The following is a 27,769-nucleotide window of genomic DNA, read 5'->3' as shown; positions in this document are numbered from 1 at the left end:
ATTTAATTGCTGAGTTCAATCAGACATCTGAGCTAATTAATCAGCTCTTACATGGCTGACCTGTATGGTTTGCCTTACTAACAAAAAGTTTGATTTTATTTATTAAATAACAGTCCCTAAAAAATTATGGAGAATCTGATAAAAGTTCTTTATTTGTTTCCAAAACTTGACATTCATTGCTGATTATATTTTCAAAATTCACACGCAAATGTTTAACTGTTAGTGTTATTCTAGATTTAATGCACACAGGGATTGGATCTGGTTGGCTACTCATCAAATATCCATGGGTTAAACGAGTATCCATTTCTAAGATGAGTCAAAATTACTTGCTTGTCACTCTCTTCGATATGATGAATTCCATATTCCAACAATGGGTTTGATCTGTTTAATTTTTTATTCTGCCATTTACTCATTATAGTGGGTGTTAAGGGTGTTTTATAATCACTAACATCTGATCATCTATATGTGATCTTATAATAGTTCCAGCTTTGGCTACTTTATCAGCTTTTTCATTTCCTTTAATGACTATCTGGGCAGCAATCCATGTTTCTACATTTTTACCATCTTCGCATAACCTGTGATGAGAAAATTTAATTTGTTGTGCAAGGGTATTTTTTATTAGAATTTTTAAGGGTTTCTTCAGCACTGCTAGTTGCTGAAAATTACATATTTTTGTGGTGGCATATCTTTAGTAATTTTAAGGCTGATCTGAAGGCACAAAATTCTTTTGTGAAAAACAGAAGTATTGTTAGGCAAGGAAAATGGGTGTTTTACTGGGTGATTTGGATTACATCTTTAAAATGTTCTGGGATATATGCATAGTTTTCTAAAGTAAGTATCTTATGTATGTACAAGTTCACAGCTTGTGCATAATCCAAGGAGGAAGGAGTTTTGTTACTGGAAGAAATTGTATACTAATATTTGTAGACTCAAATAGTCTACTTGCTATAATTGGGAAGGTGGTGAGTGATTATTTATAAATATATTTGATCAAAAAGTTTTTTCAGGAGAATTACTTGCCTGTATTTTTACTGTCAAGTGCAATAATGAAGAATTAAAAAGTAGTTCACTACTTTCAACTTAGATAGAAAAGTTTGGGAAAGATTTAAAACCCTGAACTGGATTCAGACTTTTCAAAGTTGTATCTGAAGCGGAACTGTACAAATGACATCCATAGTTTAGAATAAACATAGCAGTTGAATATACTGTAATATCAAGTTTGATTAGCTCCCCAGTTTGTGTGATGAAATTTTTAAAAAATTAAATTTGACACATTTGTACCTTAAGGGCAAGGCCAAGATGTTTACTGGTTAACTTGATACCAAAGTTGGGACGAGAAAGGCTTCTTAGAACATTTGTATCAACAGATCTCAGCAAAGGAGAACATATCAATCACAAGTTCCTTGGATCCAACTGGGAAAAAGACAAGATTTCCACAACAGTTACCAGGATGTATTGGCTTACTGGATTCCTACCATTAATTAACAAAAATCTGTTCTCTTTACTATTTTATCATCAGCAAAACAATGATCAAAAGAATGTGTAAAAAAGGATTTTAACTTGCATATAGACTAATGTACATATAACAGCTACCAACTAACTTGACACTAGTAAAAAGATTAAGAAATAAACACCATTGTTTAACCAAGAAAAAAAAAAACACCAATATGCAAACAAAAAAATGAATGATACCAAATGAAGCATTCAATCAAAACCTACAAATAAGTCAAAACACTGCCAACTGGTTCTCAATGCTGAAATGGATTCCAACCAGTCTCGCAGCAGTCGACTGAAATTTTAAAACTACTAATAACAAAAATCTCGATGGTTTCACAGTCATTCAAGCTTGCAACAAATCTTCCAGAAAAAAGGTTTGTATTTACACTTGACACACCTGGGACTTAACTCTTGAAATGTTCCTGGGACCCATTACTTTGGGTCAATCAGCTAGCCAATGAATGAATAATCTCATATGCTACCTATCCAGAATTAAAACGCTCACAATGTGCAAGAAACTAATCATACCTTGCTGAATAATACGAGTTGTAGTAGGAGTAATAGATCTGATCGGAGTTGTAAGAGCTGTTGTTGGTGGAGGTGGTGCTTGACGGGCTTTTACTACAGCCATTTGTAATTGGGGGCCCAGGTACCCAAATTCCATTTTATAGTCAGCCACTACATCTGGAGGACTTCGTAAAGTCTTCAAAACAGGAGCTACAGTTTTCTAAAAGGAGTAAAACCAAGTAATATTAGTACAAAAATGCAATAAAAGTAGCTATTTGCTACATGTGTGAGGGATTACACCCATTTGTAAGATGATAAAAAACAACACAGTAACATGTAAATAACTGAAAAATCCTACTGAGTTACTCATCAAACAGAATAAAGTAATAATAATGAATCCACAAAGCAAATGCTAAAGCTTTGCTTCTCAAAGGACTAGTACCAAGCTGATGTGGATGCATGATAACATTACAAAAACAAGTACTGTACCTGTACTCTGTGAATAAACTATCTGACCATTTTACAACAAAATTACATAATGTGGTACAGAATATCTCCAAAAATTATTTTTCATTACCATGAGACCCAACTGTAAGATGAGTGTAATACTCAGGGTGAACAACAATAAAAATATACATACATTAATGGCATTTCTATGATAAGAAATAACACATACGATAATGGTACTGTAGGCAGCTACAATTAAAAAATTTGTTTTGCATAGTCACTATTCTTACCAACAGAAGGCCTTTGATGTGAGCAGCAGCATTTTTATCATAAGCATTTGTACCTTCCATACACTGTTCAATTTTGTCACTCAAGGCACGCAACTTTGGTAAAACAAACACTTTGGTTACTTCAGGACCAAGCTCAGAGAGACCTGTAAATAAAAATGATCAAATGACACTCAATATATATCAATGGTGCATCTTCTTGAAAATGAAAAATTTTGAACTCATATCTAATCTTGGAAAAAAAAAAAAAAAAAAAAAAATCCTTAGTATATAGTACAGTCAAATAGGTCCAAATTTAGAACTACTAACCTGCAATTGCACCATAAACTGAGGAAAGTGCTGTTCTGTCAGTTTTCAAGCATCGTGAAAAAACCCTAGTGATACGAGTTTGTAAACCATTTGTGGTTGTATTATAATTCTTGCATATCTGCGATATAAGGCGAGCAGCAAAGTCCCTCAAGGCCCAGTGGTTATCCATGTCAGGTTTCATGCACAATTGTCGACTTACAATGCAAGTCATCACAGATGGAACCAATTCATGCATCTGAAAAAAAAATTTTCTTATTGAATTGTATATCTGCTTACAGTACAGATAGTCATCTACATACAAACAAGTTTCATTCTGAAAGCTTGTCTGTAAGTTCAACTTTTTTATGAGTCAACAAAGATACCCTAGGCATCCAGCTTTGCATTTAGCATACTGCATATAGCACTGTATGGTAATAAAGCTTGCTATGCAGACAATTTGGTCTCTGTACGTTTTTTAAATTTACATTAACAAAAATCTGTAATCTTCCTTGAAAAAATGGCAAAGAAATACATGAAATATTCTATATCCAACATATCGTGTGGACATGGAAATTTGTATCTTTGAAAGTTTGTATGTAGTGAACTACCTCTAGCAGTATTTGCAAACTGCACATAATAATGATTAAAGAAAATATATTGCCTCAACACACAAATTATACCACTGAACAGCCTTTTTGCATTGTTAGGAAGAACAAATTACATTTTCCAAAAACAAACAAACCACTTCATTAGAATACAGAAATGGTATAAGTATTTAGTCATTCATATGACCTTAATTCCATCTACCTACAGGTCAACCTTGAATCTTCCTTCTCGATAGAATTCTATTGTGGGAATTTGGGTGTTCTACAGCCAGCAATTTTATGTCACTCCATCTAATTTTCTGGCATGTATATTTACTTATCATTGCAAAAAGAAATAAAAAACTTCTGTATTGGCTAAACAAATGTGAGATATTTGTTGAGACTTTCATTCTATTAGTTGAAAGGATCCCTGTCCTATATAACTTATAAGGAATGGGATGGGCATGCTAATATCTTTTTTACTAATATCAGTTGAATACTTATGTTTTCTTGCGATACATGTTCTAAAATGAAAAATAGTAAATGTTTAGTGTCAAAATGATGATCTGGATTTTGCCACAAATTTTTTTTAAGGATGTTGTACGACTTTCAAAGGGTTATCTTTGCCTAGCTTCCTTTTCACCCTTCATTCAAACACAAATCCATTATACTAGCACTCTGAGATGCAAAACAAGTGGTCCAGTTCTTAAGCTACTTTGTTTTACCCATAATATACCGAATGGGTAAACCTGACTTGTTTACATGATAATAACATGACAGAATACTGAAGGCTGATACTGTTCATAACAATCTACTCACTGGAATGGTATCCATTACACAACTGCCACCTACTAACCAACAACATTTTTACCATATCCAACAACAACAATTTTACCATATAAAGTAATCTGTGCAAATATGTAGCAATATGCTGGACATAAACTGCAATTATACTGTACAGTACATTGTTTCTCACACAGTAATCACTTCAAGCATGCACAAATAAAATTCTGAAATTTAGTAAAAAACTTTTTCAGGATTGCTCTATTTGATGGAAAAAGTATGACATTTTCATAATAAAATAAAGTTTTATATATACTTACCAAGTAATTACATAGCTATTAGTTCCATTTATTCGCAGCAGCTTGAATTCAAATTTCATGGTAGCGACACTGATGTTTCTGTGTAAGGTGACTAGTCTTGCCCCCTAATGAGAGAGTTAGGAACGGCTTAGCAGATAATCCTCAGTCTGTTTATGCTTATGTCCATCAGAGGGGAGGAGGGAGGGTTCCGATCATGTAATTACTTGGTAAGTACAAATAAAATTTTTTTTTTATTATAAAAACGTCATTTTTATATAAATGTACCAAATAATTACATAGCTGAATCCCATTGACGGAGGTGGGATGCACTGGACACTCAGTCTACCGCAAAACACAAGTCATGCAGTAGTTAGAAACAGAAAGTTGCTAGCAATGAAAACAATGATTATCCTTCCTTGTTAGTTAACAGAGCCTGCAGTATAAACTGCCTCTAGTTGGTGCTCAACTTAACTTGTAGTGGCGCAGCGGTAGAGCCGAGGGTTACCTCTACTAAAGAGGGAGTTTTGTAGTGGAGAAGTACTCCGATCGCTACCAAAGCATCAGTGGAAGTTATGCAGTCAAGGAATTATCTGATGGCTAGCCGAACTTTAAAGGTGCCCTTGGCCTGGGCACAGTACCATAATAAAAAAACCTTATTATGTTGTCACCTACACTGAAGTAAAACCACAATCCATCTACTCCAGTTACATTGTAACCGAAATTCGACATTTCACTACAAGGCGAAGAGGCAGTAGGAGAAAATCCTATGCTTCCTTCCATGATACCATGCCAGTAACTTAAAATTGCAAGGTACTGCCAAAATTTTAAACACTGTTTAAACTCCCTCAAAATTATGGGAAACGAAGAACGATCATACTACCAGTAGGCTGATTGTCGAATGGATGCAAGGGATACGTAGTGTTTGAAAGCTGATGAGGTAGAGGCCATTCTGACATCTTTAGCTCTCACCAGAAGGAGACAAATGCTTCTCCTAAATCTGAGCAAGTCTCTGAAGATAAAGTCCATTAGGATAAAGGACAAGATGTTCTAAATCATAGAACCAGAATGAGCTCTTCAACTCCCAGTTATGGATGGCCTGGGACTTCCCGGCTTTTAGGCAATACCATACCATCAGCTGGGCAGCTCTCTATTTCTCCTCAGAGCAGTGAGGCGCTTCTGTGCTGGCGTGCTGGCATCAGGTTGCAGTTACCACCAGGAGTTCTAATCCCAGAGGAAGAAAGTAGTTTGCCATTACACCATAGGTTCTGGATGGCATTTGAACCTGAACATTCAAGCTGGATAAAAACTTTTGTCTTCCTCCAGAGCTAGTAGGCGCTCTGGGCACTCAAACAAAAAGCTATCATAGCCAAAATCTGGTGCTGGGCTGTTGTTGCGCCAGGAGAGCAGGGTGCCAGACGAGCTATGAGCTCAGGTGTTGTCTGGCGCTCCTGGAAGACACAGATTTCCGTAAATTCCTAAGGGAGAAAGAAAATGGATCAAGGTCTTGGATGGGTCCTTGGATCCTTGTCCTTGACTAAAATCCAAGGAGAAAGGAGCAAACCATGTCTCCTCCTTCCTTGCTTGGGCATGTCAGGAACTGCAAAGGAAATTAAGATAGGGATGCCAACGAACTAGATCTCCATGCTTATACAGGAGTTATGCATAGTTTGATACCCCTTAGCGGGGTGCTTGCAAAAGGAACATCGACATCTCGCAGAGGAGAAGTAGAACCTGAGATACTAGATTTGGAAAGTCAATCCCCAGGTCTGGAAGACGAGAGAAGACTGACTTCCACGTCTTGCAATGGTCTCTGCACTATGTCTAAAAAGATCTTCAATTGATAATCCTCTGGAGAATCTGGAGTCTGTCGGGGAAAGATCTGACTACCTTGGTAAATCTCTTGAAGCAGGGTTGTCTGAGAAGACAGTGGGGGAGGATCCTGTAGAGTCCGCCCACAACCGAGCAGGTTCAGGGACCATGATGCGGGCCAGAATAGGGATTCTGTGGACAAACGTAACTGGAATTAAGCAAGATTGTGCCTCCCTTGACCGTGACGAAGGGCGTGAAGAGAGGTGGTCCAACGGATGTTTATTGCATGGGGTCTGTCGCATATGCTATAGAGATGGTATGGACCACAAAAGGAGGAAAACAAAGATTCCTTGAAGGGGCAAAACAGGTCCAGAACAGGTCTGTTCCCTAGATTCTAGTCCCAGCAGCCAGGATCGTGATCTACTGACATCTCAGTGAGTCTGATGGGGCTTCAGCTCTGTGAACTGATCAAGTGACTAGGAGACCTGATTGATCTGTCCACAGAAACAGGGCTCTTCCTACAGAGGTGGGGAGACATGAGGTAGAGCCTTGCTTACGTAAAACAGAACTGCAGTCTAGCCTGAATGGTTACCACAATCTAGGAGTGCACTATGTAAAAACTGTTGCTGTTGTGTGAAGAAAACTTCAGCTGAGGAAGGAAGTGAAGGATCCGTCTTTCCGGGACCCGGTTCCCTAAGAAGGCTCTCCAACCCATAACCAAAGCGTTGAAAAGAAATCCAGGACCAAGTTCACGAATGAAGGAACTTCCTTTCCATAGGACTAAGTTCGGACAACTACAGTATAAGTATTTAAATACAAGAGGAACAAGCACGCCAGAGGAAACTTGTGCTGTCAGGAGGCAGACATCTGGCAAGGACAAGGAAGGATGCTTCCTGCATCTCCTAAATCCATTCAATAGCCATGAAGACTGAAGGAAGAGGCAGTCTGGTTTGTCCTCTATCCACTGTGGGCATGCCTCACATTTATGATCATGTAGACTCGCAGCTAAAAGAGCAAACTAGGGAGAAGAATGAGCAGAATCACAGACAACCATGCGAACTTGCTGCTAACTCTGCGGACTTTATGACAGCCAAGTGAAAACCTTGAAATTCATGCAGATTCGACAAAAACTGAACTTGATAACGCTTAGCGTGGACTCGACAATACCCTCGTACAGAACAAAGATGTGCAGAACTGTAAGCAGAGAAAAATTCTGAAGTTATAACGGCTTAAAAAATTCCATAACTAGAAGAACCTGGGCCCCATGAAGTTATGCCAGGTGTACAGAGGTGGCCGCTGAGTGCTAGAGATATAACGACAAGTGCTCTAGAGCAAGTGTCAGGTGCTGGAGTGGCTGGGAGCTCAAAAAGGGTCAGGTAAATGGGAATTTATGCACCTTACAGGAAAAGGTCATTTAACAAGAATGAAACTGCAAGAAGACACGTGAAGAAGTAGCTTTAAATGCGACATGAAGTAGAGAACAGTAACTGTTAACATGTAAATCATCAGCAAGTGAAGCCAAGAGGAAACTACGGTGTTCAGTCTTCATTAAAACCTTAGACTGAAGGAAAAGCGAGGATGCGCTATAAAGAGGTCACTGTAGCGACTTGTGAGCACCACAGCTAGAGTGAGCTCACTCCTAATATCTGGAGTTCTTGGCTGGAGGGTTGGATAGAGCTCATCGCCTGGCGCTGTTGGCCCAGCGTTCAACTCTCCTACCAGGCTAATAAAAAGAATTAAGAATTCATTTCTGGTAAATTCACTTCTCGCCATAATGTAGTTAGGATTCCACAATAAGCTGTAGGTCCCATTGCTGAAGTGCAAGTTGGTTCTTATCACGTAAAATAAATCTAATCCTTCAGGCCAGCCCTAGGAGAGCTGTTAATCAGCTCAGTGGTCTGGTTAAACTAAGATATACTTATTTATTTACTAATATCTGGGCACAGAGGGGGGAAAGAGGGCAAAACTCTTGGACTGTCTGAAAGCAGAGATTCTTGGCAGATGGAAAAACTCGAAAATCTGAGAGATGCGACTGAAAGTTGACAGGACTCTGGCCAGTGCTCCTGATGTCAGTCCAGAAAATTAGGACTTCCAACAATGTTGACAAGAAAGTCTAGACCTGATGAGGCACTAGAGTGAGGGAAGACAAAAGACACTTGTCTTGCTCCTTCTAAACGAAAGCCAAGTTTCCAACCTTGACAGATACTTGGATGACTAGGAAATAATGCAAGAGAGGGAGCTTCCTTCAGCACCTCAACAACTCTGACCCAGAAGTCTTGTCCAGAGGTAGGCTAGGTCCCTGTTCAATGGGAACTGGTGAACAAGACAGGACAACAGCGTGTTCTTAAAATTCAGGCGCTGAACCAGAGGAACTGGAGCCAGACACAGCAGGTTGGCACTCGGATCCCTTAGATCCCACTACACGCTTGGATCCCTTGGATCCCACCGTACACTTGGATCCCTCAGATCCCACTAGGTGCTTGGATCCATCGGATCCCAATAGACACTTGGATCCATCAGATCCCACTGGACACCTGGATCCATCAGTTCCCACTGGACACTTGGATCCATCAGATCCCACTGGATACTTGGATCCATCAGATCCCATTGGGCGCTCGGACACCACTGATCTCTCGGATCTCACTGGACGCTTGGATCCCTCGGATCCCCCTGTACACTTGGATCCCTCGGATCCCACTGTATACTTGGATCCTTCAGATCCCACTGGGTGCATGGATCCATCGGGTCCCACCGGACACTTGGATCCATTGTATCCCACCAGACACCTGGATCCATCGGATCCCACTGGACACTTGGATCCATCAGATCCCACTGGATGCTTGGATCCATCAGATCCCTCTGCATGCTTGGATCCCACTGGGTGCTTGGATCCCATGGGCGATCTGCTCCCTATGGATGTCTGGGATCCACTTGGCGTTTAGAGGCCATTGGGAGCTTTGGAGCCAATGGGAGCTTGGTATCCACTGGGAGTTCTCAGTTGTCCCAAAAACTACAAGAGGGCTCTTGGTCCCTATGACTCTTACAAGGGATCGAAGGAGCCTGATCCTCCATCGCGAGCCTTTTCAATGGCCTGGAAGAATCCTGGAAACACCAGCTGCGCCCTTCAGACTCAGAGTCTAATCCACTGGAAGATAAGGTGTACACCTTTCCAGTGATTATCCACTGATACCTGAGAAATAGTAACACGTTCGGCTGAAAGAGCAACTATACGTGGGCAAAAAAACCCTTCAGACTCCCATGGACCGACAGTATGCCTCCTCCCAGGTTTAGGGGTCTGACAGGGACCAGGTTTAGGAGCTCCGATAGGGCTGGATAGTCACATCCTCCACTACACATCCAGTAAAACACCTTTTCAGTGGCTGTCTGTTGATACCTGGGACTGGCAACAGCCTTGACTGAGGGTGCGACTACCCTTGTATAACCACCCAACCTCCCTTGGACTTCCAGTATGCCTCCTCCCAGGTTTAAGAGAGAGTGACAGGGGCTTTCTGTCGAGGAGCATCGGAGGACGAGTAAATGTCTCCTCCACTGCACAACACTTCACCATTACAAGGTTAACTTCTGTTAGCAAGACCTAAGACAGCAATGGCATGGGGAAGAAAGTGAGGGAGCCAGGCGGGAGCAATTAAAATTAGAGGTTATGCGCCCAGGAAAAACTGGGTGCGGGAGGTAGGCCAGATGATCAGGAGCTGGTGAGCGCTCCTGGGCATTCGGAGCTGAGCCTCAGCTGTCAAGAACATCAATTCTTCCAAAAGCCCCGCGCAACCAAAAGAAAAGCACAATTTCTCTCCTTACTACGTTCTGCCCTTACACTTTTTCAGTTCTCTGCAAAGGCAAGTGTAATAAAAAGATGTTTAATTAATTCTTTGAAGTAAACAGAGTACAGGAAACCCATGTATTGTATTTGTGGGGGATGCGTACCACAACCCCCTGCGAATAGCTAAAATCCATGAATACTTAAACCCCTTCTAAAAACACTTAGAACTGCCTATTTTGATAGTTCAAACACGAAAAAAAAACTCTAAAAATTCTTATACAGGTATTATCCTACTTACGATGGGGTTAGGTTCCAAAAAACTCATCATTTGTTGGAAAAAACGTATCTCAAATACAGCCTAGCCTACATTAGGACATTCAGTACCATGTATACATATATGGTAGCCTAGACTACACCATAAAGTATACTCTACACATACACGGTATAGTAATTATTAATATCAGCTAATTCTGGAGGTTCATGCAGAGTGACTTATGGTAATCCACTGCAAAAATAAATTGAATAACAAACAAGAATTAACTTAGCCTACACTATGGTATATTGTATACATATACAGTAGCCTAGCCTACATTATATTGTATACTCACACAATAATATTGTATTATACAAACATCAACATAATGTATATGCATCTTTTCCACAGATCTTTTAAAATGTTATGCTTTACTTCACTGTATCCAATAATATTGTATACAGGCAGTCCTCGGTTATCGGAGGGGTTCCATTTCTGAGGGTGTGATGATAACCGAAAATCGCCGCTAACCGAAAATCGGCAATTTCAGCACTTTTCCGGCGATTTTCGGGGGTTATCGGCGCCGAAAAGCGCTGATTTTCGGTTATCGGCGCCTCTGTTAGGTATGTATCGGCGCCACTACCCAATTATCAGACCGATAAGTGGAAATCTGTGATTTTCGCGCCGAAATTGCCGATTTTGTCGCTAGACAAGCCCCATAAACCGAATCGCAGCACCGAAAGCCCCCCTTGGCTAACCGAGGGCTGCCTGTACTGTATATTCTTATATTGCTTTTGTGATTATAAATTGCAATCATGCCGTGACCAAATGTTTTGGTTTTGGAAATGTATTATGCAGTAAGTTTATTCACTGTATTTAACTCAGTTCAAGAGGACTTTCATGCTTCTAGTTAGCGACATGAATCTCTAGGTACTTTATTTTATATGGACAAGGTTATTTTTCATTTTGCAAGTGTTTTTAAGTTGAAATATACTGAAATAAATCTTGTTGTGAAATTAATTTAGCTATTTTTTCTTAACCCCTTAAGGGACAGCATAATTTATCAATGTTTCAGCACCCCAGACCAAGGAAACTTTGAGTCGGCAAATAAAAAAAAATCACATCAATGGAAAGAGAATGACACGACATTTACACTGTATAAATAAAAATTCTAAAAATTTTCCATACCTTCTACGAAATTGAAAATGATTCATTTACAATCCCTTTGTGGGGCCTCATTTACAAGACAATCGTAAACTTACCAACTTATATATGTTTTTTCTAATAAATAAACTTATTGTACTTGGTAAAATTATTACTGCTCATACAAATATCAAAACAGATAAAAATAAAAGCAGTACATATTTTTTCCATATTCGTTGAAAAATATTCACATAAATTTTATGACGGAAGATTCAGTAACTTTTTTTACTTTTACATGCTTTTTCTAATATTTCTTTTGCAATTTTCTTTTGTAAAATTACATTTACAACCAACATACTATCGTAAAAGACAAAAACAAAACAATATAAATTTACAAAAGACTCATGTGAGAGAGAGATGCAGTACTTTCCCTTTGAGTCACAAGCATTACTGATGGCTGAAAGACGTGATCTGGCAAGCTGGTATGACTTTCAGGTCAGTATAAAAGTTGCCATTAGTGAACCCCATAACATAAAGAAGTATTGGCACCTCCTTCGATTCATTATTACCATAACAGTGTTGCGTAATATTGTTTCACACTGAAGCTCAATCCGTCCACCTCCCAAATCCTGTTTTACGTCACACTCAAGCGGCTATTACATCGGGCAATTTTCACGCAGCACGGTTCACTCGTTTCCAGCATTTGCTGAACAAACGCTCAGCACGTCCAGCAAAACCCGACCACAGATACCCATCACTGCTGGGTAGAAATCGCCAGCATTTGTTTACATTCGTTCGGCGGCGACGTTCACGCAGTTGCAGCTACAGAGCATCGTCAAGAACATCACCATGCCTGTGCAATGAAATTTGAGATTGAGGAGAGCCTTATTGCAAAAGTGAGATCGCCACCAACTCTGTGGAATCCAATGATCCTTCCTACAACAAGAAAACCCTTAAAAAGTACTTGTATGGCGAGATAGTGAGGAACTTCAAGAAGCGTTTCCACATGTAGAAGGAATTAATGATGCAGGTATGTATATTGTTTTATGTAGTCACTATTTAGTTTTACAGTAGTAGTAGAACACTTTTTAGGCCATATTTGGTTGTGTGAAGTAAGGTAATCAGCAAAATCATGGCCTAGCTAGGCCATGCAGCCATGACCTAGCTGGGCTAGGGCAGTTAATGGCCCTGGGCCATGCAAAACCATGGCCTAGCTGGGCTAGCAAAGCAATGGCCTTGCTAAGTTGTGGGCAAAGCAAATGGCCTAGCTAGGCTATTCCTTTCTAGTTCTGTGGCCAGCCAATGCTAGAGAACTCAATAGAGGCAAGCTAACCATAAACACCAACCTAACCTTTGTCAGCCAGTGTGATATGATACCATTAGCATGTGACAATATGTAATTATGGGTTACGTGATAAATACTCTATTAACACTCAACTAGTGGCAAGCCACTCATATTGCTTAATATAATTGTAACAGATATAAGCTAGAATTCAGAGGACATAATGGCACACTCTGGGTAGGATAGCATAATTTGAGGTCAAACAGCACCATTATCATTTTTTGCGTTTAATTTAGGAAAAGTTATAGTAGAAAAGTTGTTTATATTGTCCTAAAATGTGTAAGTATGTGAAGGTGGAACTCTGAGGGGGCCTGGGGCGTAGCCCCACCAGCTAGAATTAACTGTTGGGACAGGTTAGGTGTTTTGGGTTAGGCTGAGTGCCTATAATGTCCTAAAACACCTACCCAACCTCCCCTGACCTGTCACTGAATTCATTGCATGGTTACTATAGAAATTCTGAATATTGACTATTCATCTGGGACTCTGCTGAAAAAGGTAAATCATAAAAAAGGAATATACAAAATTAACTTATAATAAATCTGAAAAAATAAACAAAATAAACAGTCGCCATTTCTTAATACTTACAGACAAACTCAGGTTTGTGTACTCTTCCCTAGGTGACAACATCAGTCAAGAACACAAAATCAAAAACTTCCATTTTGGAACATAGTCTCCTCTGAGCCACTTTTACCGTTTGATTTTTAGCTTCCTCCGAAATTATGTTTTTAGCTTCACTAAACTTCATCATTACAGCATCTGCAAGAGAAAATTCAAGTTTGATTAACTACCTTAATCATAGAAATAATGAAATGAAGCAGAGTTTGATTAACATAATAATCATAGAAATAATGAAAATGAAAGGTGTTTATGTTGGCATAGGTACTGGATCAGGGTGAAAGCCTCCTGGCCGAAAGGTATGTTAGAAATTTCAGCTTTTTAAGCTGGTATCCAAAATAAAATGTCAAAGTCTAAAATACTCAATACGGGGTCAAGGGCCTTTGGCCAGCGTATGTTCATGCTTGTTTAATGAAGAGCATTGGAGATAATTTCTTTTGTACATGCAACATTTGCATTGTGCAAAGAGGGAAATTGGTTCAATGTTTCATTAAAAAGTATGAATATACGCTGGCAAAGGCCCTGATCTAATGGTATTTTAGACTTTGTTTTTTTGTTTTTGACCCAGCCTTAAAGCTGAAATTCTAACCTAACATTGAGCCTGGCCAGAGGCTTTCCACCCTGATCCCCAGCAGCTAAACTTATAAAACACCCTTCTTATTTCATGAGCTGATTATTATAAGTTAATCAAAATACCCCTTTTCATTTCATTATTTCTATGATTATTGTAAGTTAATCAAACTTGAATTTTTCTTGCAGATGCTGTAATGATGTAATTTAGTAGCTAAAAACATAATTTCGGAGGAGCTGGCTAAAATCAAACGAGTAAAAAAGTGGCTCAGGAGGAGACTATGTTCCCAAAATGAGGCTCTTTGATTTAATGTTGTTCCTGACTGATGTTGTCACCCCAGGGAAAAAGTACATCAAACCTTTGAGACTACTGTGTCTCTGTAAGGTATTAAGAATGTATGACTGTTTCCAAGTATTGTATGTTTTATTTTTGCATTCAGATTTATTATGAAGTTGCCTTAATTTGTATATTCCTTTTTTATGATTTTACCTTTTTTTTCAGTCAGTCCTCCCACCAGAGTCCCAGTCCTCCCCACCAGCAGGAGTCTCAGACCTTCAATCAGCAGGATTCTAGTTATCCCAACCTCTTTTTGGTACAAGTTGACTCCTATCAATCAGCAGGATTCCCAGTTATCCCAATCTCTTTTGGTACAAGTTGACTCCTATCAGTCTGATGATGAAGTCATCCATCAGCCATTGCAGACATTCAATTATGATAGTAGTGTAGATGACACTGATCTGCCTACCCCATCATCTTCACACTCTGTGCAAGGAACAAGTCGATCATCATCATCATCATCATCACGGAATAACAAACGTGTGTCGAACTCCCTACTCAAAAACGTAAAGGAATATGACACCAGAACATGCACCCAGTGCAACTGAGGTAGCATTATCTTTTTAAAAACCACTGCACAAGCACAAGGAAAAGACATCCCATACGAGCAGGGTTTTGTAAAAGAAGTAATCTCTGAATTTGCTCGCCATAAACATCCAAAACTTGTGCTTAAACTTGCTGCATTCTAAACAAGTTGAAAGAGGAGGAGAGGCGGTTAATCCATTAATATAAACTGTTGTAAGGTGGTATTTTTTTCCTGTATGATTTCTTTCCATGGGGTATAGATATAACTCACAAAGAAAAGAATCTGTACCAGGGCCATAATTTTTATTTTTACACATTGCATTATGATGTTAAATAAAAAAACATTGGCACAGAAACTTTATTTATCCTATAAAATTTATGCAGAACACTTTGTCATTGCACTTTTTATTTCTATATTAAATATGTTTGTAGCTCTTAATTATTATCATCAAAAAAAAAAAAAAGAAACTAGTGTCTGAAGACCATAGCATCCTGAAATGCTACCTTGCCTTTATTCACAAAATGTGTGACATTTATAGCCCTCCTGAGGCCATTGGCCTCAAGCATTTAAGTTTTCCCAGCCAACACTCAGTGTCATTACGCCATTTGCCACTGCAATTACTCTGCACTATTTACATCGTCTCTGTCGATTAACTCTGGTGCTATTTCATTGTGTCTAGATTCTTAATGAATAATTGTGTAACCAAGGGCTGCTAGTGTAATTAGCCTATGCGTTCTTCTTCAGCCACGCGATTACTACCCGGCCATTGCTGCATGGCCGATGACTACTGGTCATTGGTGTGAAGATGAGACATTCACTGGTTATAATGCGTCTTGATAACATGACTTTCTAGGGTTTGTTTTTGTTTCCCAGCAGCTGCGTATGGGGAACTGAACAGCTGGTCACATGGTGCCGGAATTGTCTTGGCAGCGGCGTTGCTGGTTACTTGCTGAGAAACAGCTGCGTGCTTTCGCGACCGTGTAATAGTTTTGTTCAGCAAATGCTGGCGGCGAGCGTTGCTGCGTAATTAAAGCCCGATGTAGCCAGCGCTTCAGGCCAATCCATCCCTTGAGGTTAATAGCCGAATTGGCCGATTTAGATTTGTTTTAACGTGTAAAAAAAATCAGGTTATGTTCTTTATTTTCATGATTACATCGATGTCTGAGTTTTACATTATTTGCCATTTATCATTAAACAACAGATATCGTGTTCTTTCATGCCCAGTAGTTTTAATTTAAATACTTTCTCTGAATTTTAATTACAGTCGAGTTTCATCCATATTTGCTGATGAGCGATAATTTATAGTCGTGTAACCGAACGTTTCTCAGCTTCAGCTACAACTTTCAGCTTAAATTTGATCAGTATATTTCCTGCCAATCTTTATCCATACTGATAAAGGTATAATGTAAAAATACATCAGTCTATTCTACTTAACATCATTTGTAACATAACTATAGTATGTTTTTACTGCACAATGCGATGGTTGAAATGTCTAAAAGCACTGTTATCAATTCGGTCTTAAAGCAAAACAACAGTTTCTTGTTCAGTTGTTTAAGGCTGTACATTTAAATGAGTATGCTTGTACTAATAATACTTTTATCATTCTCTTTTACTTTTTAACAGAAGGATTAGATAATTAAGCTGCTGCCTGTTGCCCATTGAAATTTAAAAGTATTTTATAAATATTGTTGTACTGGTGCTAACTTTACCCCATTGCAAAATTGAATTACCGTGGGTGGTATAAGTAACATGGCACTATCTGGGTACAGAGTAGTTTTTGTATTTTATCACAAAAAGTGCATTTTAGTCAAGCGTGTGATGTAGAAATACAGTGGTGAGAATATTTCTCAGTGAAAATTACACGAATGGGCGAATTTTCCAGCTGAATAATGTATATATGTTCCCATACAGAAATCATGAATAAGTTGAGTCTGCAATTCATAGAGCATTGAATACAGGGTTTACTGCATCATACAGACAAATCTCAAATCTAACAAACATTATTTGAGGCTTGAGGAGATATGAAAAACATTACCAAAAATATCGGCCCTGTAAACACAATGTTTACATTTCATTCACGCTACCAGAGATAAAGATGGTAGTGATGCAAGTTTACTTTATCAAGGTTACTTGCCAGCAGCACTACATTATTACATTACTCCGTTGTAAAGGTGGTTAAAACAAAGAGATTTGTAAATTCACTGCTGTACAGGTAAGCCTATTTCATTGCGAAAAGAAACCAGTTCCGGTAGTGAACTTAAATATCAGTTGACAAGGGACCAGCATTTCACGTTATAGTGTACCCTGGCAAGGAAGTTAAACAGTAACTGCAACTTTTGCTGTAAAAGCAAACAACTGATATACTACATACCATTTCATAACAACAAAACAAGCAAGAAAATCATCCTGAAAGCTTTCGGCTGAAGCTACTAGACTTTCGGCTTGAACATTAAAGTCTGGTTAAATAACCGGCAAAAAAAAAAAAAAAAAAAAATAAAAAAAAAAAAGCTTGTTGCCAACATCGATTACCACCCAGATGTTTTTAGATACAGGCCTGGCTGATTTATCTGCTAAATCGTTCCCCAAACTCTCGTCAAATGTGGGCTCTCGCTGGGCGTCGGTGAAGTTATTGAGACCTTTTCCTTTGAGGCGAGTTGATCTCCGGCGGCTAATAATGAAGAGTTAGAAATTTATTTCTGGTGATTAGAAATTCATTAGCACTACAATGTTGTTCGTTTACACAATAGCTGTGGGTCCATTTGCTAAGTAACCAATTGGTTTTAGCCTTAAAATAAGTCTAATCCTTAGAGCCATCCTAGAGCTGTAAATCAAGCTCAGTGGTCTCAAAACTAGATATCAGCAACTTTTACACAGAACATTGGTGTTGCCACCGTGAAATTTGAATATAAGCTGCACTGCGAATAAATGACCCTATGCTATGTAATTTAGCAGTAAGTTACTTATATAAAAAAATGAAGTTTTTTTGATAACAACAAAGTTTTATGAATACTTACCTGGCAGTTATATATGTTAATCCCTGTCGAACTGTTCTAATGTAACTATGAAAAAACAACCCATATCGGGTGGTAGCTGGAATCATTCCACACGTTTGGTTCCTCAGATCATCTCTTTTTGCCACGACCTGTCTCCTGAGGAGGAGGGTGGGATTAAAATATATATATAACTGCCAGGTAAGTATTCATAAACTTTGTGTTTTTTTATCTATAAGCTTCATTTTACGAATAGAACTTACCTGGCAGTTATATCTTCTCTCTGTGATTCCATTTGGAGGAGGGTGAAAGACAATAACATTGTTGGGGAAGTAATAAGTTGTAGAGCTTAAACACCTTGATTCCTTACACCTGCTGAGTAGCTGACTTCAAGGTTCCTGCCTCGTGAGCGCTTTTCCCTTGCGGAAGCGCCAGTCCGGTGAAGGCCTGTTATACCGAAACTTTCATCCGAGTCTGTCAGCGGGAAATTGGAGACCAACAAACGTGACTAGACTTCTGTACTTCCTATTCCCCTTCTATTACCTGTAACCTTACTCAATCTAACCACCTAACCTTGCAGACTAGATATACACCTATCTAGTTAGACTGGGGTTGCTTTTCCCACAAGGAAGCTTCCTCAGACAACCATAAAAAACACCAACCCAATTACAGGTATCCCAAACAAAAGTTAAGGTTGAGGGGAGGCAGTCACTCCTTTACCCAATACCGAAGCTGTAGCTACATATGGGCCCAAGGCATAACATTTCTCATAATCCACTCTTACCTCTCTGAGGTAATGAGAAGCGAAAACAGAGTCACTTCTCCAAAAAGTGGCCTCCATAATTTGTTTGTTTAACTGACATATTCTTTCTATAAGCCAGAGAAGTTGCAATGGCTCTTATTTCGTGAGCCTTCACCTTCAACAAACCAAAGTTCTCCTCTTCACATAAAAGGTAGCTTCTTCTTATTGTCTCCCTCAAAAAGAATGATAACGCATTCTTCGAGAGGGGCTTTTGAGGAGATCCTTCCAACTGGAGCATACAAGGAACTGGAAGAGACACTCTTCGTGCATTTGTCCTGGAAATACTCCAAGCCTTGAGGGGCTCTAGCTGGACAAGGTAGTCTCCTCCTCTCTTCCCCGGCCCACTAAATCAGTGATTTGGGAACCTCAAACGTCCCGGTAGGGTTTGGAAGAGTTCTCATTTTGCCCCCTTGAGGAAGTCAAGCCTTAATGCATGTTAACAAATTACGATTGAAGCCTACTTGTTTCTGAATAACAGAATCACTACTTCTTACTTTTTCGCTGTAGCAAGAGCGAAGGAAAAGAGTTTCTTTGTTACGTCTCTCCAGGGTTGTTGAGAGATGGGTTCGAACTTCCTGCTGCAATGAACTTCAAACCACATCCAAATTCAGGGACGGGGTCTCAAAGTCTGCTTCGTTATTTCGAAGACTTTAAAAGGTCTCTCAAGTCTCTATCTTGAGACAAATCAATGCCTCTGTGCCTAAAGATTTGTAGACAACAAGCTTCTGTATCCTTTTATGGTGGATACGGCCAGCTTAGAATCTTCACCTGAGGGACAAGAGAAAATCAGCTATTTGCTCACAGAGGTAGTGGTTGAGGAAACCTTATGCTGCTTTTACACCAAGATCCTAAAAGGTTTCCACTTTGATTGGTAAACTCTCAATGAAGAGACCCTCCTCGGCTCTGGCGATAGCTCTTGCAGCTTGAGCTATCCTCTCGCCTGACAAGCTTCTCGATAGTCTGAATGCAGTCAGTTGAAGAGCGAGGGTTTTTGATACCTCTCGAAGTGGGAGCTGTCACAGAAGCCTTGGACTTGGGAAGACTTCTCGGAAAGTCCACTAACATCTCCTGCCTCTGCTTGAGACACTCTTGCTGGCCAAAGGGGCTACCGGGGTCATTCTTCTGAATCTGGGAGGCGGGTGCTTGACTACTAGATTGATTGTGTTTACCGAGCGGAGGGCAGCATAAGTGTCCATCCCGTCCCAGTCCATCAGTCCATCAAGAAGCGTCCTACTGCTATTGCTTCTCTGTCCGGGACTAGAGAGCAGTAGTTCAGGGATCCTCTTGTTCTGGCTGGAGGCTAAGAGGTCTATTGAAGGCCTCCCCATAAACTCCACAGTTTCTGGCAAACTTGAAGATTGAGAGTCCATTCCGTGGGCAGAACTTGCCCTCTTCTGCTGAGCATGTCTGCTCTTACATTCTTCTGCCCTGCACGAATCTCGTCAAAAGCTCCACCCTGTGGTCTTTTGTCCACAGAAGGAGCTCTCTTGCAGTTTCAGTAAAGAGGTAAAGAAACGAGTCCCTCCTTGTTTGCTGATATACTGCAAGAGCCGTGTGTTGCGGAATTCACTTCTACTACTTTCCCGTGACAGATTCTTTGAAGGCTTTTAAACCCTAACCAGATGGCCATCAACTCTTTCCTGTTGATGTGCCATCCATTTGTCCCTCTTCCCAAGAGCCTGAAACTTCCTTGTTCCCCAGTGTTGCTCCCCCATCCCGACTCGAAGCATCTGAGAACAACACTAGGTCTGGGTTCTTTCTGCGTAGGGAGATTCCTTCCCCTAAGATCGACGGGTTCAGCCACCAACTCAGATGTTTCTTGATCTCTGCTGGAATGTCGAAGGAAAATGAGTCCTCCCTGATTCTTCCTGTCCCAGATTCTTGAAAGGAAGTGTTGAAGAGGCCTGAGGTGCAACCTTCCCAGAGAGACAAATTTCGAGGAGGAGAGGGTGCCCAACAAACTCATCCACTCCCTACTTGAGCACTTCTGCCTCCCCAGGAAATACTGAACCTTCTCGAGGCACTTGATTTGTCTTTCTTGTGAGGAGAAGCAAAACGAAGCTGAGTCCAGAACTATCCCCAAATAAAGAATCGTCTGACTCGGTTCCCGATCTGAGACTTCTCTTTGTTGATAATGAGACCCAGATCCTGAGCAATCATAAACGTCTTGTGTAAGTCACTCCAGACACCTGTTCTTGACTGGGACCTTATCAGCCAGTCGTCTAGGTACAGGATCTCTTATCCCTTCTTGATGAAGCCATCCTGCCACATTTGACATTACTCTTGTGAACACTTGAGGAGCTGTGCTGAGGCCGAAACAAAGAGCTTTGAACTGGAAGCATTTGTCCTGGATCACAAACCTCAAAAACTTCCTTGAAGTCGGGTGGATGGGAATATGAAAGTAAGCGTCCCTGCAGGTCCAGGATACCATCCAGTCCCCTGGACGGACTGCTGCCAGCACAGACTGAGTCGTCTCCATGGTAAACTTGGTCTTCTCCACAAAACCGCTTCAATGCGCTGACATCCAGGACCGGTCTCCATCTCCCCCGAACTCTTGGGCACTCAAAAACAGACGATTGTAGAACCCTGGGGATCCTAGTTCCAAAACTGGTTCTATCGCTCCTTTCTCCAACATCTGGTCTACTAGATTCAGGAGTGCCCTTCGTTTCAATGCGTTTGAGTATTGAGCCACTAGGGGCTAGTGGCTTTGTTGAAAGTGGCGGTTTCCTCGAGAAGGGATCTTGTATCCTTCCTTGATGACTGAGAGAGACCAGTTGTCCGCCCCTCTTGCTTCCCAAGCCTGCCAAAAAAGAGACAGCCTTGCTCCTACTGTTGTCTGGAGGACTTGTGTTTCAATTTCTACAGCGTGTTCTAAACGTCCTTCTGCTAGTTCTACCCCCTGTTTCTTGTCTTTTTCCTCTGAAATCAGATCTAGAAGGAACTCTGCCCCGAAAGGGCTGTTGAACTCTCTTTTCCTCCTTTTTTGGCAGCTGGAGGAATTACCGAAGAAACCTCCTAGCCGGCGAGAAAGTAAATCTTGCGTAGCTTTATGTCCAGAGTCAGAGAAATATCCCTGACCAAGGACTCCGGAAACAAATGCTCCGAGAGGGGGGCGAAAGGAGCTCCGCCTTCTGTGCGACTGTAGTAGATTTTGCGTGAAGGAACATAACAAAGCCCTCTTCTTCAAAATCCCTGCAGTGAAAAGAGAAAAGTCATCTCATTTGCTCCATCCCTCAGAGCCTTATCCATACAGGCCATAATACTGGAAAGGTCTTCAATTCCTGTAGCCTGCATGGTTTCCATCTTCTTGGATAGGATTCCAACAGACCAGTCTAAAAACTGAACACTTCAAAAGACCTAAAAATTCCTTTAATGAGATGGTCTAGTTCCGTCATAGACCACATCACCTTAGCTGAGTTAAGGGCATGTCTTCTGGAAGAGTCTACTAAACCAGAGAAGTCCCCTGGGAGGAGGCAGGTACTCCCAGGCCCAGAGCTTCTCCAGTGTCATACCACATGCCCGCTTCAAGCAAGCCTAGTTGGAGAAAAGAGAAGGAGGACTTAACTGCTTGCCTCCCACGCCCTAAGCCAGTTATCAATCCTGGTCAGAGCCTTCTTTAGCAGAAATGGAAAGCTTCATTTTAATAAAGGCTGACTGCTTCCTCGATTTCTTCCTGTTAAACTGGGACTGAGGAGAACGAGGAGCAGCAGGCTTAAACTCCTCACCATACAGCTCCAAAAAGAGAGCGAGAAAGAACCTTATAGTCATCAGTCCGCATACAAGGTTTATCTTCGTCCTCTGAAACGTCTTCCAAATCATGCATTCCTTCCAACTCTGTCCTTCTCTTCCCGCTGCAGTGTACCCGGGAGGACGATTTACGATCGCCGGCGCCCTGGCGCGTAGAGTTGGTTACGCCCTGGCGGCGAGCTGGTTGCGCCCTGACAAACAGCCCTAGAAGAATCCGATGTCGAGAGCTGGATGCGTCCCTGGTATCGCGAGCTGGAAGGGCGTCCCCTGGCGCGAGCATTGGATACGCCCTGGCGGCCGAGAGTTGGAGCGCCCTGGCGTCGAGAGGCGAATACGCCTGGCGTCGAGAAGTCCGCTACGTTCTTTCCTCCCTGGAGAACCGAGGTCGTAATCTTGCTGAACAAAGGAAGGAGTGTTCCCGCGAGAGGAAGAAAATTCCTGTCGTTTAAGGCGTGGGAGGAGGAGAAGAGTCGAGCCTCAGGAGAAGAACCCTGAGGTTTTTGCTTGGGAGAAACGAAAAGATTCTTATGTTCCAGGCCAGAAGATGCCCCTTGTTGACTCGAACGGAGAGGGATCCAGTTCTCTCTTATCCCTAGGAGAAACTTCAGCAGGGGACTCCCTTCTAGATCTCTTCACTGGTAACTTGGAGTCCTTACGTCCTGACCGACCTGCGGGGAGGACGACTAAAGGCCTGAACGAGCAAGCCAATTGGCCTTGCATGACGGTCATAAATGATTTAGCCGCAGCAGCTGCATCTTGAGGATCCGAGGGAGAAGGTTGTCGAGACAAGCTGGGAGCAGGAGAAGGATTCCTCGAGAATTCTCCGGAAGCAGAAAGAAGAGAACTCTCCCTCCTCCGAACAGCGAGAGGAGAGCATTCCGAAAAAGGTCTTGACCTTTTGCTGGAGAGCGTTTGTCGTACCGGAAGCAAAAGATTCAGGGAGCTCCACGCACCCGAAAGGGAGAGCGAGTCCGGGTTGATCCTCTTGCTGCAACCATCTTCTTTTGGTCGGTCTCGAATCCTCAAACTGCCATCTCGCCTAGGAGAGGGGCTAGGAGAAGACGCAAGCTCTTCCGACACGCCTTTCCTGTGGCGGTCATAAGCAGCCTGGGAAAAGCAACAGGACTGCTTGAGGCGACGGCTGACCGAGGATCGTCCCTCCCCTCACCCCTTACGATCGTCCGACATACCTTCTCCCTTGGTCCTGGGAGCTTGGTAGAGGTCTAGATCTAGGGGCATGACAGGGTCGATCAGTCGCCACCTCCACTGCACTAGCACAAACATTATCACAAATTTCACTTGCACTCTTACCTTTCTTCAAGGCTTCAAGTTGATCCTTTAATTCTTTTCATCTCAGCCGCCATCCTGGCGAACTGAGGGTCCATAACAACAGATACAGTTCCTGTAGAAGGAGCGGGGCTACCTCGGGAGAAGGATCTACTTCTAAGGGTGATTTAGGAATAGAAGGGTTAAAGAAATGTCACAGACTAACATCACTCTGAACCTAGATTTAGTTTACAAGCCCTCCATGCTTATCATCATAATTCTGCACATAGCGTTTTCATTTCCATCCATTTTCTTCATCAAATCTCGCATTCTTTACATCTTTTATCAAGGCACCTCAAAACCCTGCACTAAACAAACAGTGTGAGGTCACGAAGCTTCGGTAACCTAACCTTACATTCTTCATTCACATACTCGAAAAAACTTCAGGATCGAACATCTTATCCAGAACAGTCAAGAATAAATCCAAACAAACCACAAGCGATTGCCCAATCCAAAGGTCAAAAATCGTCACCAATAAAGGGTCAACACAGCGACCTAGGAGGCGGCGAAAAATCGGCCGGGGAGAACAGCAGCAATGTTGTCGGTCAACCGCAGAGATGATCTGAGGAACTGAAAACGGAATGATTCCAGCTACCAATGGGGTTGTTAACCACCTATCGGGACACCTACCATTCTCCGGTTACCGCGAGTTTTGAAAAATCTGCCGTTCGACAGGGATTAAGCAGCTATATATATAACTGCCAGGTAAGTTCTATTCATAAAACTTTGTTTTTCATAAAAAACTGCATTTATCTAGAAATCACTGTTCTAATGTAACTAAAAAAGAGGTCAGCACTTTTGCCATACAGGCAGATATTGACTTTCGTATGGATCAAGTACAGTGTCTGATTATCCAGGAGAGCCTTGGCCATACGCATTAAATAGATGAGGAGAGCAAGGTTCTTCTGAACAGTGTCATATGTATTCAAGTAATGAATGGAAAGAATCTTGGCAACCATCTGTTAGAGGTGAGTCACAATGCTAAGCTGTGTAAATCAACTTCATTTTGAAGTGGTTGATAACGTTAGAATAACCAAACAAATATAACCTGAGCTAACATTCATGCTTCTGGGGTCTGGCTATATTGATGAGGGAAATATAATTTTCAAAGGGGTTATTTTACCTTCCTGTCAGCACTATAACAAACTGCAGCATTCCTTCCATGGCTCACTAATGCTGCAATGATATTTCTTGACTGTTTTACAGTGTGAATGCAAGGCTTATGCACCTTGAAAGCTATGACTTTAACCAGGATCCCTTTCAAAATCTGGTCTCACTGTCACTGACTCTGGTCAATGATGCTTCATTTTACCTTCCATTCCATTTAAAAGTAGTAAAGAATTTACATCTTCATCCTGCAAAATGTATTCTAGTAGCAGAAAAAACCACTGTACAATACAAAGGTGTAATTTCACAACAAAACAATATGCAAAATCAAAAGGCATTACTGTGTGTTGATATGTCCAGCACCTGGCATAGCTTTGCCTATGCAAAAAAAATAATAATGCTGATACATTCACTCCCCCAGAAACAGACACAAAAATCTGCCCTTTCACTATGTGACCTACCAGCGTGTCAGTCCAAACTGCAACCTGGAAAGTCATTCATGATCACTTTCTGGCAGACCCGAAATTTTGCATAAACAGATTTCTTCAGTAAATTCAGTACCTCCTGACAGGTCCTTCTATCTATTGACCTCCACTACTGTCCACTACCATGAAACTCTAGGTACTGCAGCTAACTTTGTACAGTAGTTATTCCACTAACTGAATAGCTGCAGTTTACTGGTGGCATTATTTAAGGTTCTTGCAGCATCCATATCTTTCCTTATTTGTTGCAATATCATTTCATTCATTTTTTGTAAGTTTCAAATTCTCATTTTCAATTTCTTTGGACCTTATCTGCATTTGATGGTGATTTTATCTGTGAGGTCTTCTTGTTCCGCATCAAACCTCAGCTGTATTTCAACTCACCATGCAGCGCTGGATGGTGGAGAGGCTCCAGCACTTTGCCTGTGGCCTAAATTCAGTGATAAAATCTGTCTGTCTGTCTGTCTAACTATCTAAAGTAAAGCCAGTATATGTAATTTGCACAATGAATGACTTTGTGCTGCAAAAGCTGGTTGATTGCATCATGAAAAACCAGTTCTGGATTCAGAATAGAAAATATAACATAGCCATAGAGGCGTTTTTAACTAACAAGGTTTTCAAAAGGGTTCAGAGATCCCTAACATGCAAATAACCCCAATGGATTATTCTCAATTTTATTAATTAAAATAATCCAAGAATCTCTTACCCCTGAGAAAAGGTTCATCTGTAGCAACTTGGCCTTGTTATCAACTGTCTGTATAGTTTTTATCAGGTTGTAGAGGCTTGCAAAATTACTAAGTGCCTTTATTCTCAATTATTGAATCAAAATAATCCAGAAATCTCTTACCCCTCATTTAGGTTCATCTTTTCCCACAACCTTCTGTTATCTCCTTACTCAATGAACTGTTGTTCTTGGGAAGCTTGAATTGCAAGTTTAACTTTAACCGTTTCTATGCTTGTTCCATTTGTAAGCTAGAAAAAGTACTTCACATTAATCTAAACACTGATCAGCAACTGGTATATCTAGGTACAGAATGCGTTTACAATTACAGTTTATCCCTTGTAAAATGGTCTTGGAAAATGGAATGAGTATGTGTGTTGAGAAAGAAAAATGTTGTCTGTGATGTTGTAAAACAACTATAAAAGACCAGTTTGCTTTTTGAAATTAAAAATTGAATAGTACACTTGGCAAATCAAAATATTTCTGTTGAACTAGAGTAATACATGAATATTTGACATCAATACTCATCTTAATGAACTTTGCAAATAAATTAAACAGCTAGAGTTTATACATGGATTTGTTATACTAGTTGCAGATGACATCATTGAAAACTGCAGTACATATTCAGTATTTGAAATTGTAAATGCCAATCTTGCATATTAATAACATTTCTTACATCAAATGTCATAAATACATAGGAGTTATGGAACCATTTACAGATTAGACTACAGATGACTAAAACCACAAGGTAAATACAGTAGTTCTAAAAAGGAAAATTTTTGCTTTTTTTCAATGACGAGAGTTGCTTTTGATTTTGAAACATTTGTAACTTGGTAAGAAAATGAGTTAATAAGGAGAAGAAAGATTAGCTGAGGAACATTTGTTTATAAGGAGAACAGTCTTTCACTTGACTAAGGTTTGGTAAGGAAATAATGACAGTCAAGTTTCTGCTGGTGTTTACAAAAACCATGTTTATAGAAATGAACTGTAATAAGAAATAATCATAAAGAAAATTTGAGCCACATACCCATGAATATGCTTCTGATCCTTTGTATCTTGTGTTGATAGTTTTGATGCTGGATCAACAGCATCTTTCTTCTGGATGTCCTTTGTTATAGGCGGTGGATTTTCAGGAATTGTGGGTTGAATGCCATCAATGGCCAACCAATGTGCTGCATAATAAACGAAAAAACCTCAAGTGTCATCATCTAAATCAAACCAAGTTCCCATAGGAATGAATGGTTGACATTTTATTCTAAAAATAATGTTTAAATACATACAACTACCTGTTAGTTACATATAGCTTTAGTCTTTGACGTCACGGCAAAATTTTCAAAACGCGGCAGCGCCAGTCCGAATATCGGGTGATCGCCCTTACCTGCCCTCTGTCGGGGTACTAGAACTATTCCAACATGCTTCAGGAATAATTTTGCCGTCACGCGGCGACATTGTTGTTTCGGTACTGAAAGCGAAATTTCATTGTATCTGCCTACATCGAGCTGTTTCACTTGGTGAAGTACTCTCTTGTT

At 40.6% G+C, this 27,769-nt stretch overlaps 1 protein-coding gene across 1 annotated transcript in view; it reads right to left on the bottom strand.

The window, feature by feature from the left end:
• LOC136842861 (transcription initiation factor TFIID subunit 6-like) overlaps window positions 1–27,769 on the bottom strand; it is a 41,492-nt gene that overhangs the window by 4,307 nt on the left and 9,416 nt on the right. Inside the window, exons 4-8 of the mRNA XM_067110745.1 lie at window positions 27,216–27,412; window positions 24,752–24,889; window positions 3,048–3,282; window positions 2,742–2,884; window positions 2,026–2,224 (exon numbers count right to left, since the gene is read on the bottom strand). Of these exons, the coding sequence (XP_066966846.1) occupies window positions 2,026–2,224; window positions 2,742–2,884; window positions 3,048–3,282; window positions 24,752–24,889; window positions 27,216–27,412 (912 nt within the window). The remainder of the gene's footprint in view (window positions 1–2,025; window positions 2,225–2,741; window positions 2,885–3,047; window positions 3,283–24,751; window positions 24,890–27,215; window positions 27,413–27,769) is intronic.

The sequence above is a fragment of the Macrobrachium rosenbergii genome, chromosome 2 (genome assembly GCF_040412425.1).
Source record: "Macrobrachium rosenbergii isolate ZJJX-2024 chromosome 2, ASM4041242v1, whole genome shotgun sequence".
Taxonomy (NCBI): domain Eukaryota; kingdom Metazoa; phylum Arthropoda; class Malacostraca; order Decapoda; family Palaemonidae; genus Macrobrachium; species Macrobrachium rosenbergii.
This window is presented reverse-complemented; position numbering and strand designations above follow the sequence as displayed.